Here is a 20,658-nt window from a genome sequence, read left to right as displayed (position 1 = left end):
GATCTAGTTCCCTGACCAGGGATCGAACCCAGGCCCCCTGCATCGGGAGCATGGAGTCTTAGCCACTGGACCATGAGGGAAGTCCAGGGGGGCCATTTTAAACACTGAAACCACCACCAACAAGCAAGAAATGAGGCATTAGGTACATCTTGGATAGGGCACTCATTTAGAGTGTGAGAGCCGAAACCAGGAGGCAGGATGTCGCCTTGTTCAGCCTCAGCTGGGAAGGTACGTGTCGGGCGACTCACATTTTTCACTGCTCTAAGCATGTTTGCAAACGATTGTAAAAACACTGCAAGTATCGATTTTAGGATTACAGATACATTTTAGTAAGTGAATTCGCAAATACAGAATCTGCAAATAATGAGGATCAGCTGCCTGAGTTACCGGCTGATGCGCAGGCCTGTAATGTTAGCCTGTCTCCCTACCCTAGCACGTCCACTGACCTGTCCGGTGAGCACTTCAGACACTGTTTCTATCGTGGGCTCCTCCTCCTCCACAATCTGAGGTTACTCTCTTTTGGCTACTTGATCTGTGGCCCTAGAAAAATAAGTTAACTTCTATGCCTCAGTTACTCTAGCTATGAAACAGTTATAATAAACACTAACTTAACTCCTAGGCTTGTCCTATGGGTGAAAATATGTGAAAAGATTAAATGCCACAAAATGTAAGATCTAATAATTATGTTACTAAGTACAAATTTTTCACTTGGCCTTTTAGACTTTCCATTTGGCTATTCTCTCCCTGCCCGAGATTCTCATTTTTCTAATTCCCCAGCGAAAACCACAAAACCAGCCTGCTTGCCATGCTCTACACATGATTCATGAGTTCCCTCTTCTAACTAAACCTTTATGCAGTCTATTTTCCTGGCTTGAAGTGTCCCTCCCTTCTGCTATCCCAGGCTCTCTACATTTCTAAATAAATAAAACTTGAACACAAGTATTTACATTTGCATTCCCTCCTTTAACCTTCCTAAAATGACAGTATAGGAATTTTTTTTTAAAGGTATAAACCAGCAAGGACAGATAATAGGAAAGAAAATGACTATAGACCAGAGAGCAATACAATTTTGAAAGATGGACAAGTGGTAACAGATTTAGTGGGCAGGGGGAGGGGAAAAAACCTGATACTTGATTTCCAGTAGAGGAGAGGGACAGAGAAACCAATAAGAAGTAAGCCATTTGACACTGCAGAGTCCTGGAAAGGATCAGGAATCGAAAATGTCAGATATTTCTGATGGCATGTGTGCAGGGAGGGGCTGCAGACAGGAGGATTGGCTGAAGGTTTGTAGAAAGGTGGGATCCCCAGAACCTTCCCTATCTGTGCTGCCCACCTCCTTACCCTGGCAGAAGATAGTCCCCTTTAAACCAAGGCGCCTCTGGACATGAGAACACCAAGCAATTCTGAGGACAGGGATAAGGGGCCATATTTAAAATAAGAGGACAAAATAGAGGAATGAGCAATGAGACCCTCAGCCCTCTTCTGGCTTAGCCCTCCAAAGCACAATATCGGAGGAGTCCTCCCTTGGGAAACTGATCAGCCAAAGAGAAAAGACCTAAAGATATTGACAGAGAGTCTTCAAGCTTATGGACTTACTTGGTCCCCCCTACCTACCATCAACTTCCATTCAGCTTGCAGGTATCTCATTCTTGTGCATGTGTGTGTGTGTATGTGTGCGCAGGCATGCTTGCAACTCTCATTCTTAAATGTGAATGTACCGTCACCAGGCATTTGAAGAAAGCCAGAAAAAGACAAAAACAGTACAAAGGATATCAGAGAAGCAAAGCAGGCAAGATATGAAAAAAATTTTTTTAACTATAATATTCATAGAGCAGTAGTTCTCAAGTTTGGTTGCATGTTAGAATCAACTGGATATATATATATATTATTATTTTTAATATTTATTTGGTGCACTGGGTCTTAGTTGCGGCACGTGGGATCTTTAGTTGCGGCATGTGAACTCTTAGTTGCGGCATGTGGGATCTAGTTCCCTGACCAGGGATCGAACCCAGGCCCCCGGAATTGGGAGTGCAGAGTTTTAGACACTGGACCACCAGGGAAGTCCCAACTGGAGATTTTTTTTTTTTTGCGGTACGCAGGCCTCTCACTGTTGCGGCCTCTCCCGTTGCGGAGCACAGGCTCTGGACGCGCAGGCTCAGCGGCCATGGCCCATGGGCCCAGCTGTTCCGCGGCACGTGGGATCCTCCCAGACCGGGGCACAAACCCGTGTCCCCTGCATCGGCAGGTGGACTCTCAACCACTGCACCACCAGGGAAGCCCTGGAGATATTTTAAAGATAAGTTTCCTCTCCCAGACAACACACCAGACTAATGAAATCACAATCTCTGGAGGTAGGATACAAGAATCCATATTTTTTAACTTCCTCAGATTAGTTCAATATGCAGACAAATTTGAGAACCACTGTCAGAGATTAGAAGATTCCATATCCATGAAATATTGGGCTGGCCATTGGGCTGGCCAAAAAGTTCATTCGGTTAGTGAATACATTGTTCAATAAAATTCTTGGTGAAAATGAAAAATGTGTGGGACTTCCCTGGTGGCGCAGTGGTTAAGAATTTGCCTGCCAATGCAGGGGACCTGGGTTCAAGCCCTGGGCCAGGAAGATCCCACATGCCGTGGAGCAACAAAGGCCGTGCACCACAACTACTGAGCCTGAGCTCTATAGCCTGCAAGCCACAACTACTGAGCCCATGTGCCACAACTACTGAAGCCCACGTGCCTAAAGCCCGTGCTCCACAACGAGAAGCCACAGCAATGAGAAGCCTGCACACCACAACGAAGAGTAGCCCCCGCTCACCGCAACTAGAGAAAGCCCACGCGCAGCAATGAAGACCCAACGCAGCCAAAAATAAATACATACCTACATTTATTTTAAAATAAATACATACATGGGCTTCCCTGGTGGTGCAGTGGTTGAGAGTTCGCCTGCCGTTGCAGGGGACGCGGGTTCGTGCCCCGGTCCAGGAAGATCCCACATGCCGCGGAGCGGCTGGGCCCGTGAGCGATGGCTGCTGAGCCTGCGCGTCCGGAGCCTGTGCTCCGCAACGGGAGAGGCCACAACAGTGAGAGGCCCGCATACCGCAAAAAAAACACAAAAAGACACATACATTTATTTTAAAATAAATAAATAAAAAAAAATAAAAAGGTAAATAACAAACAAAGTAATTTCTCAGACCACAATGGAATGAAGTTAGAAAACAATAAGGAGAACTGAAAAATTTTGTGTAAATTAAACAATACTCTCAACCAATGGGGCAAAGAAGAAATCACAAGGAAAATTAGAAAATACTTAGACATAAATGAAAACAAAAATACAGCATTCCAAAACTAATGGGCTACAGCAAAAGCAGTGCTCAGAGGCAATTTATAGCTGTAATTGCTTACATTAAAAAAGAAGGAAGATCTCAAATAAGCAATCTGACTTTGCAACCTGAGGAACTAGAAAAAGAACAAACTAAACTCAAAGCTAGCGGAAGGGGGACTTCCCTAGCAGTCCAGTGGTTAAGACTCCACGCTTCCAACGCAGGGGGCGTGGGTTCGATCCCTGGTCAGGGAACTAAGATCCTACTTGCCACATGGCGCAGCCAAAAAAAAAAAAAAAAGCTAGCAGAAGGAAGCAAATGATAAAGATTAGAGCAGAGATAAATGAAATAGAGAATAGAAAAACAATAGAGAAAATCAACAGAACCAAAAGTTGGTTCTTCAAAAAGATTAACAGAATTGAAAAGCCTTTAGCCAATTGTCTAAGAAAGAGACTCAAATAACTCCAACCAGAAATGGAAGTGGGGACATTACTACCAATCCTACAGAAGTGAAAAAGAGCAGAGGGTACTATGAACAGTTGTATGCCAACAAACTGGATAGCCTAGATGAAATGGACAAATTCCTAGAAACACAAAACTTACCAATACTGAAAAAGAAAATTTGTAAGACCTATAATTAGAAGATTGAATCAGTAATCAAAATTTTTTTAAAAATCAAAGTAAAATACACAAAACATGAAATTTACCATTTTAACTATTTTTAAGTGTACAATCCAAGGGCATTCGCATTGTTGGGCAGCCATCACCACTGTCCAGCTTATGAACTTTTTCATTATCGCCAACTGAAACTCTGGACCCATTAAACAACAATTCCTTCCTTTCCCTCCCTCAGTCCCCAGTAACTTCTATTTTCTGTCTCTATGGATTTGCCTAGTCCAGGTACCACATAAGTTGAATCATACACAATTTGTCCTTTTGTATCTGGCTTACTGCACGTAGCATAATGTTTTCAAGGTTCATCCATGTTGCAGTATGTGTCAGAATGGCCTTCCTTTTTAAAAAGCTGAATAATATTCCATCGTGTGTATATACCACATTTCCTTTATCCATTCATCTGTTAATGGACATTTGCATTTCCACCTTTTGGCTGCTGCAAATAACACTGCTGTTAATATTGGTGTACAAATAACTGTTAGAGTCCCTGCTTTCAGTTCTTTGGGGAATAAACCTAGAAGTGGAATTGCTGGATCTATAGGGTAATTCTATATTTAACTTTTTTTTTTTTTTTTTTTTTGGCGGTACGCGGGCCTCTCACTGTGTGGCCTCTCCCGTTGCGGAGCGCAGGCTCCGGACGCGCAGGCTCAGCGGCCATGGCTCACAGGCCCAGCCGCTCCGCGGCATGTGGGATCTTCCCGGGCCAGGGCACGAACCCGCGTCCCCTGCATTGGCAGGCGGACTCTCAACCACTGCACCACCAGGGAAGCCCTATATTTAACTTTTTGAGGAACTGCCATACTAGCTTCCATAGTGGCTGCACCATGTACATTCCCACCAGCAGTGCACAAAGTTGAACATTAATTTTTACAAGTCTTGATTAAATAGTCTATTGTGTCTGGAGAAATTCAGTAAAACATAGTCCAGGTGGGAAAATGCAGCCTGAGCTGTGCCTGCCCAAAATGTTGGACTGCTGTATGTTCCAGCTCAAGGTAACTAGTGACCTGCCTATTATTGGAGAGTAAAGATTAAAGATTAGGTGAGTAAAGTATATAAAAATTGGGGAATTCCCTGGCGGTCCAGTGGTTAGGACACCACGCTTTCACTGCCGAGGGCCCGGGTTCAATCCCTGGTTGGGGAACTAAGATCCCGCAAGCTGTGCAGTGCAGCCAAAAATAAAAAATAAAAATTGGTCTTCTTTCCCAGGAAAGATTGAACTGTCATGTTAAGGGTATTAGTAATGCTTGAAAATTCCATGATCCTTAGATCAAAAAGATTTCAGAAATATCAGAGAAGTAACCAGATCAGGGATCCCCCCCGCCGATATTTTATTATGAAAACTGTTAAATAAAAGAACTTTGGAAGAATTGTACAGTGAATTCTAAATACTCACCAACTAAATCCTACAATTAACATTTTGCTTTATCACACGTCCATACCTCCCTATCCATTCGTCAGTCTATCTTACTTTTTGATACATTTCAAGTAAGTTGCAGACATCAGTACACTTCACCCTTAAACACTTCAGCATGCTGGAGAGGGTATAGAGAAAAAGGAACCCTCCTAGACTGTTGGTAGGAATGTAAATTGGTGCAGCCACTATGGAATACAGTATGGAGTTTCCTCAAAAAACTAAAAAGAGAGCTACTGTATGATCCAGCAGTCCCACTCCTGGGCACATATCCGGAAAAGACAAAAACTCTAATTCTAAAAGTTACATGCACCCCAGTGTTTATAGCAGCACAATTTACAATAGCCAAGACTTGAAAGTAACCTAAGTGTCCATCAACAGATGAATGGATAAAGAGGATGATACACACACACACACACACACACACAGTGGAGTATTTCTCATCCATAAAATAGAATTAGGAGTTGGGGATTAAAAGATACACACTGGGCTTCCCTGGTGGCGCAGTGGTTGGGAGTCCGCCTGCCGATGCAGGGGACGCGGGTTCGTGCCCCGGTCCGGGAGGATCCCGCATGCCACGGAGCGGCTGGGCCCGTGGGCCGTAGCCGTTGAGCCTGCACGTCCGGAGCCTGTGCTCCGCGGCGGGAGAGGCCACAACAGTGAGAGGCCCGCATACCGCAAAAAAAAAAAAAAAAAAAAAAGATACACACTGCTGTATATAGCGATAAGTAGTAATTCTTTCAATTAGAACAGACCACATGGTGTTAAAAAATGTTTACCTCGATGCACTATAAATTCTTTTTGTGTCTTTTAATTTTTCCAGATTTAAAAGACTTAAGAGTAGAATATCACACTGCTATATATAAAACAGATAAACAACAAGGACCTGCTGTATAGCACAGGGAACTATAGTCAATATTTTGTAATAACCTATAATGGAAAAGAATCTGAAAAAGAATATGTGTGTGTGTGTGTGTGTGTGAATCACGCTGCTGTACACCTGAAACTAACACACCTTTGTAAATCAATTATACTTCAGTTAAAAAAAAAAACATATTCGAGGGAATGAAACAGATATACAGCATTCACTCAGTCAAGTTTATTGAGAATCTACCACGTGCTCAGCACTGTCCTCGGCAGTAACGTGAGAAAAATTACAAAACAAGATATCAAGAAGGGAAAAATACACTTTGCACTCTGTTAATCTGCAATCTTTTCCACGTTGCTTTTCAAAAGTGTTCTTGGGTCGTTTTGGGATATGTGATCTCCCTGCTTTTTCCATGTTCCCCTAAGGTTTCCAGCACTGTCAAGTTATGTGCCACTATGGCCATCCCCTAAAGAACAGAGGATGGGACAGGAAGAACAGCTTCCTGCTGATGGGGTAGTCAGGGCTGGGGTCCCATAGCGGGGTGGATACTTTGAGCAGGAACCCGTCAACCTCGACGGCTCAGGGCACTCACAGTGAACCATAAAAAGGCCAGACTTGGGGAAGCCCCAGACAGGGCCCTGGGGCCCTTGCTCACCCCCTCCCTGGAAGATGTGCTTAAAGTGCTAACACTGTAAGAAAACAAGGCATAGCTACATGCAGGCCTGGACGCACCAGACTTCTCACCTCCCATTCTTCCCCTTTCTTGTGCTAACACCAGGCGCTGGCACCACCAGGGCCCAGGCCAGAGGGGAAGTCTAGTGCCAAGTGAAGAAGTGGAGAAGGTCCAATGTATAACCTGTGATGCCCAAGAGGGGGCTGGGGCAGAGAGGTATGCAGCAAAGGGTACTGGTTTGTGCTTGGCCAGCGCTGCTGGGCCAGAGGTGAGTTCCTGTGCAAAGGGCAGGTTGGTTCTCTACAGCTAGCAGGGTCCTAAATTTTCCCTGAGGGAACAAAGCTGCATAGCATGGGAAGGAGATCCAGGACGTGCAGGGCCCTCCCAACCAGGCTTGCCCCATGCCTGCTGTACACGGTGCTGAGGAGCACCGGTGTGGGGCAGAGCTGCCCCAAGCCGACAGGATCATGCCATGCCAAGCTTAGATGCTGCATGACCTCCAGGCACACCTGGACAGACAGCCCCATCCGCCTGGGCACAGGCAATCATGCAGGCCCTCAACCAGAGTTGGAACAAGGGCTTAGGTCCACCTGGCAGCCTTGCCAAGGATACCAGTGACCCAGAGGACAAGCAAAAGTGGCAGTGGCATGGCCTCTTCCCGTTGGCAATGTGGCCAGGCCTTGGAGGAGGACCGGGAGGGTGCCCAGGGGCCAAGAATGCACCCTTTGTCTTGGCCTCAGCTCAGAGCCAGATCTCATCACTGCTCACACTGGACACCCGATAAATGTAGCCCAGCATTGGGAGACGGATGAAACCTGCAGGTCAGAGATCCCAGGAGACTCAGTCACCCTCATTCCTTGGAAGTTGGGAGACCACTCTCTGCCCCTTGGGGATTCAGAGGCCTTTGGCACAAGCAAAAGGGCCGGGGAGCCGGGCAGCAGGCCCCTTTCCCATACCTCGGCTGGTGAGGAGGCCGCCGGGCTCCGGATCCAGAAGCTCTGGCTGGCTGTTGTCCTGAGCCATCTGCTGGTCCGCTGGTTTCCCTGTGGGGTGACAAAGGGGATGGTGCCCGGGATGAGGGTGTGCCCAGCGGGGTCTAGACCCTCCTAAGGCCCAGGGTCTCTCTTTTTCTCAGAAGCACCTCCACAGATAAAGCTGGGGCCAACAGAGGGTCCTGGACGTACCTCTGGAGTCCGGAGTGAGGTCGTTGAGCTGCAGGTGGGACGGGAGGGACATGTTCTCCCGCGGCAGGCGCACGTTGTTAAGTTTCAGGTTGTTGGAGTCACTACAGGGCAGAAAAAGGCTTGGATGGGCCCTGGCACCAGCGGGCACAGACTCCTGCTTGCGGCCCGTTCCCAAACTACCAGAAAGCCCAGGATCCCCCCGTCCCCATGCTGCCTCTCCATTTGGCCCATCCACACAGCTCCAGGGAGAGTTACCTAGAGATCAGGGATGGACGCCGGGAGGGGCCTGAGGAGAAAGAAACCACAGCAGTGTCTCAGTGTGCCCACCTGCTCTGGGCTCTGCCCCCTGCTCTCTTCAGGCCCAGAACCCTCAGGCAAGGGGTCTCTCAGATGCCCAGACTGGCTTCCCAGTGCCTGGCCCTGCTACCTGGGATGCACGTGGTCTAAATCATGGCCATGCCCAGGAAGACCTGTCCTACCACTTGTCAGAGACGTTCTGCCCATGGCCTTGCTGCCCACCCCCTGACCTCGCCTCCCCTTCCCCAGCCACCCTCTGCCCCCGCCCTGCTTTGGCCCTACCTTTGGTCTTCTTCGCTTTCCTGCAGACCAGACAGGCCACCAAGGTGCTGAACCCCACCAGGGTGCCCAAGGCAAGCCCTCCGGCCACAACGATCCCCAGCAGTGGCACTTCCACCCGGGTGGCCAGGAGCCCTGCAGGTCATTCTCTGGTTAGGTTCCACACGGGCAGGGCCCCCCAACTCTGAGATGCCACAGGTCACTACTCTGTCCTCCTTGCCCCAGGTGGCCAGGGACAGCTTTCACCAGACTCGCCCAAAAGGCAACAAGCCTTCCTGTTTCTGCACCACGATCCCACACCCATCCGAGGCTTTGCTGGGCCCGTGGCTGGCAGTGCTCACCTGGGGCCGGAAGCGAGGCGCTGGTGACACCCACATCGTTGGTGGCCACCACGGACAGGTTCTGTGGCAGGCTGCGGAGCTGCAGTTGCACGGTGTGTTTGGTGAGCCAGGGGTAGTTCTGGGCATCCAGCACCAGGAAGTCAGAGGTGTTGACAGTCACCGGCCCATCCTCGTCGATCCAGGTCACGTTGGCAGGCGGGTTCGCACGCACCAGGGCAAAAAGGACGACCAGGAGGCCCGGGCCTTGAGCTTCCTGGTACTTAGCCCCAACCTGGGCAATCTCCGGCTTAACTGGTGCAAAGCAGAGAGAAGTATGTTCCCACCACAGCCCCTTGCACGCCTTCCCTTTCTTCCCAAACCCAGAAGGGAGCCAGGGGTCTGGACTGCTCCTTAGGGGGCACTGGGAAACAGGATGGCTGGGTCTGCCAGAGAGGCAGCATTTCGTACAAATGAAGATTAAGAGTATAAACACTAGAACCAAAATGTCAAGATTTGAATCCTGGCTCTGCTGCTTACCAGCTGTATGACCCTAGGCAGATTGCTTAACCTCTCTGTGCTTCAGTTTTGTCGTTTGCAAAATAGGGACAACAATAGTAATTACCTCATAGGATTTTTGTGAGGATAAAGTGAGTTAATATTTGCAGAGTGCTTAAGTGTTTTTTAAATGTCCTACCAGACCACTTGCCTGGTGGCTGCTGGGGGTCCCTGGGCAGAGAACCTCTGTCTCTGTCCACCTGAGGAGCACTCACATTGCACATTGAGGAGGACGGAGGCGTTGGCTGACCGGCCACTGTCTGGGTCTTGCAGGGAGCAGTTGAGCTCATGCTGGGCCCGCTGGGCAGTGACAGTGAAAGTGCTGGTGCCTCCAGAGAAGGCCTCCCTGCCCACGCTCAGCAGTCTTGAGGTGCTGGTCTTCTGTAGCTGTCCATCCAGGTACCAGGCCAATCGGCGGGTGCCAGGCCCCCCTGCCACCCAGCAGGTGAAGGCGTGGCGTTCATTCTCTCGAAGTGCCCGCTCTGCCCAGGTATGACCATCAATTTGTGGCGCCAACTCCCCCCAACCTGGAACACAGGGGATTCTGTGGAGAGCTGGTGGAGGCTTAGTACTGTTCTGTGGCCGGGATGAGGTCCAGTTACAGAAGGGCAGCAGGCCAAGAGACAGAGCACCTGGGTTCTCTAACCAGGGACGGCTGGACCTTGGGGAGGTGGATGAAGGGAACCCAACTCTGGTGCCTGGAATGGGTACCCAAACTGAAGGTGCAGGCAAGGAGGGGACAGAGGGGGACTTGACCACACAAATGCATGGCCAAGGGATGAACAGGGGTGTACCTGAGCTCAGAAGGGCCGGCAGGAGCAGAAGTGTGTGCGGGAAGGTAGCTGGCCCTGGAGGCAGCGCCATGGTGGCCCCGGCCTGGGCCCCAGGCTGCCGAGAGAAGGGGGCAGGCCTCGATGTTAGCCAGGTGAGAGCAGACAAGCTTAATAACTGCTCCAGGAATTTACTCTCCAGAAACAAAAATAAACCATGCGCGGAAACACAAATGTAGAATGATCCACAGTAGTGAAGGCAAGGACGCAAATGGTCGAGCCCAAAGGTCCAAACCAGCCAGCACGTACCTGTACACCTTGCGGGCACAGAACTGAGCGCTGACTCCACGGGACAAACAGGCACACGCTCGCAGGTACACAGAAGCAACCTGCAACCGTGCAGCCCGCACCCGGCCCAGAAACACACGCGCGCGCGCGCGCGCGTGAACACTCGGGTACACGTGCCCCTCCCCCAAAGGGACCGTCCTTCTCCCGACTCCGGCTCTCTCCTGCCAGCTTCCCTCACCCACCTACGCCCCTTCTCCCCTCCTCCGGATTTGGGCCGAAGAGAAGAGGATCCGGGACGCGGGGGTCGCGAAGCATGCCCGCCCCCGCCTCGCCCCGCCTTCCGGTGCGGCTCACCTGGCTCAATCCCCGAGAGCAGCCGGAGCGACTGCTCAGGTCTGATGAGCACTGCAGTCATCCGCAGGGGCTCGGGCTGCGCCAGGCAGGGCCAATCGATGCCCGACCTCGGCCCGAAGGACCCCCCCCCCCCCTCCCCCAGGGCGGCGGCTCCGGGGCCACGTCCCGGGCCTCGCAGACAGCCTCCCGCGCGGGGGATACTTGAGCGCCCTTCCCTGCGGGGACGGCGGAGGATGCAGACACAGGCGGTGGCTGGGAGAGCCGGCAGGTTTATTGGTTGCGGGCGCCCCCCCTTCCCTCACGCCCGCCCGCCGGCGGCTCAGCGCCGGTCGCGGGGCCCGCGCAGCTGCCCCATCATGTCGGCCAGCATGCGGTTGCACAGCGCCGCATACGGGTTGAGCAGCACCAGCTGGCGCCGAGCGAACGGGCTGCCCAGCCGCGCCGCCCGCTCGAAGTCCCCGCGGGCGTCGTCGTCCCGGCCCTGCAGTCGCGCCACGAGCCCGCGCTGCACGAAGCTCTGGCGGGCGGCGCGACCCCGGCCGCCGCTCAGCGCCAGCGCGCGCTCCAGGTCCTCCAGGGCACCTGCGGGACCGACGGACGGGCGGGGGTCAGGGCCGCGGCCAGCAAGCGATCCGGCCCCGAGTGGAGGCTCTGGGGTTCGGCCGTTTACATCCCGCCTAGACTTGACCCTAGAGATCGGTATTGTTACTCCCTTTACGCAGATGAAGACTGGAAGAGTTGGCAAGACTCGGCCTGGGCTGCACAGCAGTTAGTGGCAGAGCTGGGACTGAAGTACAGGTCTCGCCTTGTCCGTGTTATTTTCCACCATCTGATACATCAAAACACGGACGGAGGGTCACTATGTCATGAATCTGGCCCTGTTGCCAGGCGCGCATACGTTATTAACCATCTACCATGTGCCAGGTGACTGACTCCGAATCCCAGAGTCCAAAAACATTAGAATTAACTGACAACCATGTCTTATACAATAAAGTCCTTTTTTTTTGCCGCACCGCGGGGCATGCGGAATCTTAATTCGCCGACCAGGGATTGAACCTGTGACCCTGCAGTGAAAGCGCAGATTCTTAACCACTGGACCCCCAAGGAAGTCCCTCTCTAACTTTTGAAGACATTTCTCTCCTCTTTTCCATTGATGCCTTAAAACCGCTTCTCTCACCTGTGTTCTCTACTGACTGCCTCTTCTCATTCTTTATTTCCACGGTCTTCATTATTTTGTATCTAATTTTCTTTGAAAGAGGTCTTGGAGCCAGAGCTGGCCTGCAGCATTTTTGTTTTTATCATCCTCATAAATACTTGGCTTATTAGGCATCAGAGCTGTGAACTCAACCTCAGGCAGCCAGCTGGTATCCACTGGAGGGTACCGAGCTGCATTTCTTCTGGGCTCTGCTTCAATTCACTCAAGTTCTCTAGTCTATAGCGCCTGTCAGGGCAGGGCGCTGGGGGAGCGCCAGCAGCATCCTCAGCGAGGCTGATCTTCCCTGCTCTCTGTGTGTTCTGGTCCCCGGAACCCAGCAGAGGCTCTGCTCCCCATCCTGACTGGTCGGTTGAGAAGCTTTCTAATCACAGCATTCCTTGGTTTCCCTCAGAGGAGCTGGTCAGGAGGAATTGAAGGCCTTCTCCAGGCAGAATCCCCTCTGATGCTGTCTGGGGTTTTGGTCTGCAGGCTGTCCCAGCAGCCTTTATGGCCCTGCTCTGCCAAAGCCAAGTGGCAGACAAGCCTGGGAAAGGCCCTCAGAGTCCCCCAATATTCCCAGAATGGAGTGCAAACTCCTCAGCCTGGCATTCCTGGCCCCAGGAACACCTCTACCACCACGGGTCTCGATAGTCTAGTAGTTCCCAACTAGGCTTCTGTGGTTTACCCTTTAGTTGAAACCCGTTAGTGATTCCCGGTGTTTTCGAGACAAAGTCCGATCTCGGCCTAACGTTCGCAGTTGTTCACTCTCTGGCCCCTGTTTACCTCTCCAGGCTCTGGAGAGGCTCCATTCTTCCGGCACTCCCTTTTCCAGCCAGATTCCCTGTACCTGTCCACGACTTCAGGACCTCTACAGGCCGTGCCTTCTCCCACTCCCTGCCCTCTGTCCAGCTAACGCCTACTCATCCTTCAAAACTCACCCCTCAGGAACAGATCCCATGCTGAGCCCTGTCAGCTTGTTATGCTGCTATTATGTTTATGTGTCTGTTCTACCCTCTAGGCTGTGAGCTTCTTGAGAAGCATTATCATGTGGGGATTAAGAGCACAGGCTCTGGAGCCCTGCCACCTGGACCAGATCCCAGCTCTGCCGCTTCTCAGCTGTGTGAGTAGGAAGCTACTTAACCTCCATGCTTCAGTTTCTTCATCTGTAAAATGGAGATAAGAATAGCACGTACCTTTTAGGGTTGTTGTGAGGATGATACGAATGACTACAACTCACATGTGAAGTGCTGAGTGCCTGGCACACAGTAATTGCTATAAGCACTATAATCCTCCGCACCTAGCCCACTGCTAGAATGGTAGACTCTCATTAAATTTTTATCAATAAGTAAATGGAATGCAGTCCCCCTGACTCTCACAATATCCCGAAGAAATTAGCCGAGCCCACGGTATGTCTCTTATGGGTAGAGGCATACCTTCCAGAGGGGCTTAGTGACTTCCCACGCCCCATGCCCAAGCCCCACAGACACACTGCCTCTGGTCTGTGCCCTCCCCGGCCCCTCTGCACAGGCTCCAGGGACTCTCCCCTCACCTGCCACGTCTCCCTGGAGTCGCCGGGCCTGGGCTCGGTTGCTGTAAGCCGAGGCCCTCTCAGGCAGCAGGTTGATGGCTTGGCCAAACTTCTCCAGGGCTGTGCTGAGGTCGCCAGCCTCTGCTGCCATCACCCCTTGCAGCTCCAGGGCCTTGGCCTGCTCCAGCTGTGCTCGAGGGAAAACTCCATCTGTGCCAGGGAGGGAGCCAGGAGGGGACACGTGTGCAGTTGGAAGCAGGAAGCAAAAGCCACCTGGGGCTTTGGAAACCTGGGACACGAGCCAAGGCTGACTGGGCAGGGGTGTAGGTCACAGCAGGAGTCAGATGCAGTGTTTGGGGCAGGGGGAACTGAGGTCAGCAAGGCAGAGAGCTAGCACTGCTTAAAGTTCCAAAGGGACCTGGGAAAGGGGCCTTGGTTGGCTCCCCACTGCCAAGAGAATGAAACCCAAACTCCTTAGCCTGTAGCTAAATGATTTGCTCAAGGTCACACCGCCCATAAGCTGCACCGCTTGGATTTGAACCCAGGTCTTTCTGGCTCTTCAGCCTGTCTCTGTTTTGTTCTACTCCACTGCTTCCAACAGGAAGGCCTCCATGACATACCCGGGTCATGAAAACCATTTCCAGTGTTTCTCTCAGCTTTTCAGCCTGAAGTTTCATTAAGGCTTAGGTTTCACTCCTTTAGAAACAAAGGGCATCAAAAACCCCTGACGCGGAAAGCAGGCCCCCTTAGGGGCTGGTGGAAAAGCCAGTGAGCGTACTCGCTCTGGAAGAATTAGCTCAGGGCTTGGCTTGTAAGGTGTGTGACACTGAATACTTGCTTAGGTTGGAGACGTTTAGCTGAGCCACCCCCTGCCCTGTTTCTCTCTTCCCTGCTGTGGAGGGTGACGTACTCTGTAGTGACAAAGACGTGAGCGTTTCACATGGCCCCTCTCCCCATCAGCACAGTTAAGCTTGGACCATGGGGTGAACTGAGCGGGGAGGTAAGTTCAGAGGGGGGTGGTGGAGGAGAAACCTGGCTTTCTCCTCTGGGCACAGTGACCCTTGCCAAGCCCCCGTCAGTGCACTGAGGATCAGCAATCGTCATCCAAGGGTCGTGGAACAAGGGCCCTCGTAAGACCACCTACCTCTGCCACCCCAGCGAGGCAGCAGACCAGCCAATGTGGAGAGCTATACTCCAAGGTCGAATACTGACCTTCATCTCCTTCTTCCTTCTCTGCTTCCTCTCCCAGGTCCAACCCAACAATGTCTCCAAACGGAGTGTCGGGGTTGAAGATGGCCTGCAACACTGCCTGATCATTTGGAGTCCCCATGGTACTCAACTCCAAAATCCAAAAAGGTGACTCCCCGTGAGAGGGAGGAAAAAGGGGTGAGGGCCGAGCCTCCACCCAGCTGATCCAGAGGGAGGAGGTCCGTTTGAGGACCAGCCCACATGAGGAGTGTTGACCACTCCTTGGCTGCAGTGTAAACTCGGCCCCCTTTAACCTGGGGATAGTGACCCTGGCTTGACAGAATATATTTACAAACATTTCTCAACTGCCTCCCTACCCCCACCCCAGTCCTAGGGAGAAACAGAGTAAATAAATTGCATTTCAGCTTTAAGGTGGAGTGGAGCAAAGAGAGGGTACTGCCCAGGCTCTCCCTGAAATGCTTTCATTTTATTATATTCATAGATTGGGAGGAACTCGTTAGAAGCCAACGCTTGACCACCCGTGGATGAAGAAGGGGGATATGTACAAAGTAAAGGAACTATTCCTTTGTCTTCTTGACCCCTTCCTCATATCCAGAGTTCATTAGGTCCTGAACATACATCACTGATGAATAAGGGGAGAAAATATGGTTAAGAGAGACAGTGTAGAGTGGGGCCTGAGTGTAGAGTGGGAAATGATTTCACGATTCCCCCTTAAAAGAAAGGACTGTGGAAGGGACTTTGTAATCAGGTCACGGGCCACGCCCCTCCCATTAGGCCACCTCAGCCAAAGCCAAAAGAAAGTTCAACCATGTGCAGCAATAAACTTGACATGTTTATTAATTAAACTATCACTTAAATAAAAAAAAGTGCATAGAAAATAAACATGTTTAAAAACTCCTTTTTTTTTTTACAACTATGTACACTTTTTACTTTTACATTCAGTCTTTCGTAGACAGCTTTCAGCATTATTATTTTTTGAACTATTAAAGTATTTTCCTTCATCCCTGTCACAGGGAGTTAACACTGATGGACTTTAGACACATTTTTTTTCCTTTATTTTTCTCTTTTTCTCTAACCAGAAGCTTGGAAGAACACAAGGGAAAAAAAACCGAAAGATCTGTTATACATGATAAAGTTGTCAAGAAATGTCTTATTTCTAGAAAAGAAGCTTGTCATCTGTTGAGCTTTTGAAACAATTATTCAACTACCTGTATTTACTAAAGAGACTGTTAAAAGTTCAATAAAAGAAACACCACAAGTCTATTTTCTTGGTTGAAAGACAGAACTAGAGTACCTCGGAACAAGATACCAGGAAAGCACATAACACAATTTTCCCCTAAATGCAGGTGGTAACCCCAACATTCATAACCAAAAATAGAGAAACAAGGAGTACAGGTACTGACTGGCAACATTCACAGGCAGAAAAAATCCAGGTGACACCATTTCTGCATTTCTCTCTGATCCCAGAAATGGACTGTTCCGCCATCCCCTTAGGATGGGTCCCCCTCCATTGGGGGGGGGGGATCAGAGGAGCGCCAGACTGACATTTTCCTGCCACTACTAGCAACTGTAACACAATCCTTATCTATAGTGTTAAGAGAATTAAAAGCCATGGACTGCACTAGGCTTTGTTACATGGTGCATTACTATATTAGTTCCTATATATATCATATTTATATTTATTTGAAAAACAAAACAAAAAAGTTGCAAGTTTTCAGAGTGTGAGACTTGACTGGTATTCATGATTCGGCACAAAACCATCTGCTAGATAACCTTGTATTGCTTTAAAATGAAGGAAATGAAACATAAAATTACACCCAGCCCTTTGCAATGACCCGCTTTTCCTTTAAAAAAAAAAACCCAAAAAAACCACAACTTGATTTCTATTTTAAAAAATCCCAAATCAAACTTAACATCTGACAAGGTTTTGACCTTTAGTATTTTCAGATATTTGATTGAACGACAGTCCTTTAGAAAGATACATTCATTAAAAGGTTTTTTTTTTGTTTTTTTGTTGTTGTTTTTTTTTTTTTTTTTTTTTTTCTTAAATCAAGGGAGCTGCATGGTGCTCACGGCATTGGCCGGGGGTTTGACAGAGGCAAGCGGGGTGGTGGAGTGGATCCCGGCAAAGGAGTCTGGTTGAAAACGTATATGTAGCTGCCAGGGCTTCCCCCTTGATTCTTGTCATTGGTCTAAAAACAGGAGGGGCCGGGCTGGAGGTGGCGGACGGTAATGGAGGGAGCCAAGGGACCAAGTTCCGGCCAAAGGGTCAGCGCCATGCAGCTATTCTGGTTACACAGTTGTCACTGGCCACCAGGAAATGCAGCCACGACAGGTTCTAGCAGCGAAGCTGTGAGCTGGCTCTGTCACTGAGAACTGACCAGGTTTGCAGCTGTTACTCCCTTCGGGATGCCCCTTAGGGGATTCTTGGGAATGACCCACCACAGTTCCTCAGTCTGCACTTTTGTGCGGAGATTCCCTTGGTCACTTTCAAAAGAAACTCGGAGGTGTTTTGGAGATAGCTATGCCTTTTTTTTTTTTTTTTTTTTTGCCTTCTTTCCCTCTTGTAGGGAAACCTTAGCTTATTCCCCAAGTTGCTGGCAGGTACGCTGAATTTTGGCAATGGACTCAAGGCTGAGCTCTAAGAGGAATTCCTCATTTCCGCGGTTGACAGGGAGTGGAAAGGCAAGGCAAACCATCTGCAGCTGGCAGGAGAAGGAGAGCTGGGGGTTCCTCCCCTGGCCTCAGGGTTTGGGACTGGTAGAAAGAGCTGAGGAGGGGCTCACAGTACAGCACGGCCTAGCAGGGCAGTAACTAGGTCTATTTAGCTGAGTTTCCCCCACCCCCGACTGGCCTTTGGGTCTTTCTCAAGGTGAATTCATGACCCATCAGTGCATTAATCATTTCAGTAACAAATGCAGCTTAAGGTATTTTTCTTTAAAAAAAATAGGAATAAAAGGATTTACAAAAAAACCTCACACAGTGCAATAATAAAGGAAACCAGACACTAGTGGAACCCCTTGGGCCACTGTATCTTGTCACGGGCAAAAGGAGGAAGGGAGGTGAGGTCTGGGTAGAGCGCTTTCCCCAGCCCCCTGCTGACACTTCTCCACGATGACAGGGAGTCTCTGCCTTCCTGGCCACAGTGCTGGGCTCCTTGCATGACAGTGAAAACAGTGACAATGTTCCAGCAGAGCCACCAAAGTTCTTAATTAAGGTCACGGAAGAACAGGGAGCCCAGGATGGAAGGCACAGCAGAGCCACGAGTCCCGGGGCAGAGAGCGCTGGGCTGAGTCGTATTGCTTCGCTAGACTTCCTTCCGTAGAAATGGGCTTCTCGAGGCGAGAAAAGGTGCCTCGCCCTCCACTGGACTACGCTGCTCTGAAACCTTGTAGCTGACAGAGGCAGAGGAGAATCTGCTTTATCGTGAGTGGTCAGACTGTGCTTCAGTTTCAACGGGCTGCCCCAAAAGAGGGCACAGGGGGATCCGGGGGGGTCTTTGCAGGCATGAGGACTTGGTGGGCAGAGGGAGAGGGAACGAGGTGACCTATCAGGCAGATGGTGATGGAAAATGTCAGGTTGCCATTCAGCTTGGTTGCTAACTCTGAAGGAGGAAAGACGAGGGAAGTGTAGGTTCCCACCTCTCAGCACTGAGCTGTGCCAGAAAGGAGAGAGACAGGGCAGGAAAGAAGAGAAGAAACTGCTGTGTCGAGATCCTACCGCAGCCTTTTCAGGAGCTTCGATTTGGGAAGGAGGGGAGTGGCCCGATGGAGTTGGGGGGACCTTCCTTTGCCATTTATTGTCAAAGAGCAAACCCAGGAAACGTTTATGTCAACAGGGCACAAACAAGCTACACATTAAACAACAAAAAGTACACCTTCCAGGGGGAAGTTGGGCAGGAAAAACCAGACTTTGTGTGTTCAGCTGAATATTTTCTCTAACTTCATCCTATGAAAATAAAAAATTATTAAAAACCGATCTTCTTTTAAATTAGGATAATACCGCGGTTTAAAAAATAGCCTTGTCATAAGTGCTTCTCCCTATGAAGTGCTTCTCATAGAAAAATATACAAAATATATTTACATTTATAAAACCTTAAATAGTAAACTGTAAACAGAACAGAGTAAAATCCAATGACTTAATTTAACAGGTTCAGGACACTGTCTTGGGGAAAGGAAGAGAAGAAACATTTGATGCTGTTTTGACCACATCCTAGGGAGTAATCAGGGCAGTAGTGTCATTTAATTTACTTTATCCATAGATTTTGTGCAGGTGGCAGAGTTCCCTCGATACAAGGTGGTCTAGTCCCCAAGTTTTGGGCCTTGAAATCTGATTAGTGTTCTGCCTTCAACTGGACACTGACCATTGAAAAATTAAGTCTTCCTATGTCTTAACAAGGGGAAAATAAAGTTATCACATCCTAGGAATGGGGCCCAGGGGTTACCCTGGTTGTGATACTCTGGTTGTTGCATGATTCAACTCCTATTTAAATAATCTTCCTCTTCTAAAAAATCATGCTACATATATTTCTTTAAAACTCTCAGTGGAGTTTTATGAAAACGTCTCCAAATTCTGTCTGGTTATGGCCAATGGCTCCTGTCCACTTCCCCACTGGGAGTGCTTACAGGCTCAGGGAACGTTTTGTAGGCACATCCTATGCCCAACAGGGAGTGTCCTCGAGCAGGGAGTCACTCTCCCCTACCACCCAGAGAGCATGGGAAAGCAGTGGGATGCAGAACGGGGGATGAGAAAAGTGGAGTGAAGAGAAGGAATGAGAGGGAAGCCGCTCCTATTGTCTAGGAAGGTGACTGTCTGAGATAAGGCTCATGGGGGGTAACACTCCCACTTACAGCCCACAGGCTCAACGTCTGGTAATGAACTGGCACAACCCCAAGACAGCCTTTGACACCAAAGGTGCTAAGAAATCCTGTCTCCCAACCAGAAGGGAACTCTCAAGTGGGAGCATCGTAGGGAAAACCACCAGACCGTCTTTGTTCAACACACGGCTACAGGCTGGGCCCGGCTGGCAACCAACCCCGCCCGCACTGGGGCTGTGCCTGACCCCTTGCTTACAGTGCTCTGGAAAGGCCAAGGCAAGGATGGCAACTTCTCTCTGAGGAGGTGCTCAGGCCCGATCTCCCAACATAACTAACCCTCTATAGGCTCCTTCCAGGCAAGTCTGCTAGGGACCCGTTTCCCGCTTTTTAACGGCACACAATCAGAGGGGCCCCAGCAGAAAGCCTATCGCGGATCTTTTCTTCGAGACCTCATCTCTCTCCAGGACTATGATCACATGTATAATGTGAATATGGGACCTAAGGGAGCCCAGCCATCACGGAGGCCCCTCAACTGTGCCCACTCAATCCTGGAACTCCTGGCTGCTGGCAAAGGCCTTCGGCACTGTTTTGGAGGCCCTGGGTCCTAGTGCTCCAACAGTGGGGAGAAGAGCAGCTTTAGTTTAGGAACTTCCGGCATTTCTTGGCACCACAGTTGCAGGGTAGCTTGTTGCTGGCATCCTCAATGGGGAACTTATAGTCGTAAGTGAGTTCCTCCCCTCGGTAGATTTTGCGCATGGCAAAGATGACAATGTGCTTCTGCCCATCGATATTAATAACCCGAGAGTAGCAGTTAGGCTCACATGAGTGATTGATGAAGCGGGCAGCGTTTCCATGCATGGTGGCATCTACCACCTCGGAGTCATCGATCCGGAACATGTAGCAGCCAATGCC

General features: G+C 50.0%; 3 protein-coding genes and 1 long non-coding RNA gene across 29 annotated transcripts in view; 1 reads left to right on the top strand and 3 right to left on the bottom strand.

Annotated features, from left to right (window-relative positions):
• TMEM25 (transmembrane protein 25) overlaps positions 1-11,131 on the bottom strand; it is a 23,668-nt gene extending 12,537 nt beyond the window's left edge. Inside the window, exons 1-9 of one of the 16 annotated variants that reach the window (XM_049712911.1) lie at positions 10,998-11,131; positions 10,380-10,473; positions 9,801-10,112; positions 9,052-9,342; positions 8,714-8,845; positions 8,390-8,420; positions 8,135-8,235; positions 7,907-7,993; positions 2,910-3,053 (exon numbers count right to left, since the gene is read on the bottom strand). In XM_049712911.1, the coding sequence (XP_049568868.1) occupies positions 2,910-3,053; positions 7,907-7,993; positions 8,135-8,235; positions 8,390-8,420; positions 8,714-8,845; positions 9,052-9,342; positions 9,801-10,112; positions 10,380-10,449 (1,168 nt within the window). In that variant the 5' untranslated portion in view covers positions 10,450-10,473; positions 10,998-11,131. Of the gene's footprint in view, positions 1-2,909; positions 3,054-6,486; positions 7,766-7,906; positions 7,994-8,134; positions 8,236-8,389; positions 8,421-8,713; positions 8,846-9,051; positions 9,343-9,800; positions 10,806-10,885; positions 10,916-10,997 lie in introns of those variants that run through there. The other 15 variants (XM_049712913.1, XM_049712912.1, XM_049712908.1 and 12 more) reach the window with 15 other exon arrangements.
• LOC125965095 (uncharacterized) lies at positions 11,128-15,931 on the top strand. The gene is made up of 4 exons (XR_007478594.1): positions 11,128-11,265; positions 11,720-13,312; positions 14,970-15,076; positions 15,411-15,931. It is a non-coding gene; the product is annotated as an uncharacterized LOC125965095 (long non-coding RNA).
• TTC36 (tetratricopeptide repeat domain 36) lies at positions 11,247-15,067 on the bottom strand. The gene is made up of 3 exons (XM_004273338.4): positions 14,933-15,067; positions 13,742-13,930; positions 11,247-11,579 (listed from the first exon to the last, which is right to left on the bottom strand). The coding sequence occupies exons 1-3, from the start codon at positions 15,048-15,050 to the stop codon at positions 11,317-11,319; spliced, it is 570 nt and encodes a 189-aa protein (XP_004273386.1). The 5' UTR covers positions 15,051-15,067; the 3' UTR covers positions 11,247-11,316.
• The window catches only part of KMT2A (lysine methyltransferase 2A), a 76,243-nt gene continuing 71,325 nt past the window's right edge, over positions 15,741-20,658 (bottom strand). For all 11 annotated transcript variants that reach the window (XM_049712896.1, XM_049712900.1, XM_049712898.1 and 8 more), the window contains one exon: positions 15,741-20,658. In XM_049712896.1, the coding sequence (XP_049568853.1) occupies positions 20,383-20,658 (276 nt within the window). In that variant the 3' untranslated portion in view covers positions 15,741-20,382.

The sequence above is a fragment of the Orcinus orca genome, chromosome 8 (assembly GCF_937001465.1).
Source record: "Orcinus orca chromosome 8, mOrcOrc1.1, whole genome shotgun sequence".
Classification (NCBI taxonomy): Eukaryota; Metazoa; Chordata; class Mammalia; order Artiodactyla; family Delphinidae; genus Orcinus; species Orcinus orca.
Note: the sequence above shows the minus strand (reverse complement) of the source record. Positions and strands in the feature narration are given on the sequence as shown.

Bases quoted from the DNA above. Each gene is read 5' to 3' on its own strand.
- TTC36 (XM_004273338.4), bottom strand. From the start codon at position 15,050: ATGGGGACTCCAAATGATCAGGCAGTGTTGCAGGCCATCTTCAACCCC. The intron at 13,931-14,932 runs GTCAGTATTCGA...TCCCTGGCACAG, and splicing joins GAAGGAAGAAGGAGATGAAG to ATGGAGTTTTCCCTCGAGCA. The intron at 11,580-13,741 runs GTGAGGGGAGAG...TCGGTCCCGCAG, and splicing joins ACTCCAGGGAGACGTGGCAG to GTGCCCTGGAGGACCTGGAG.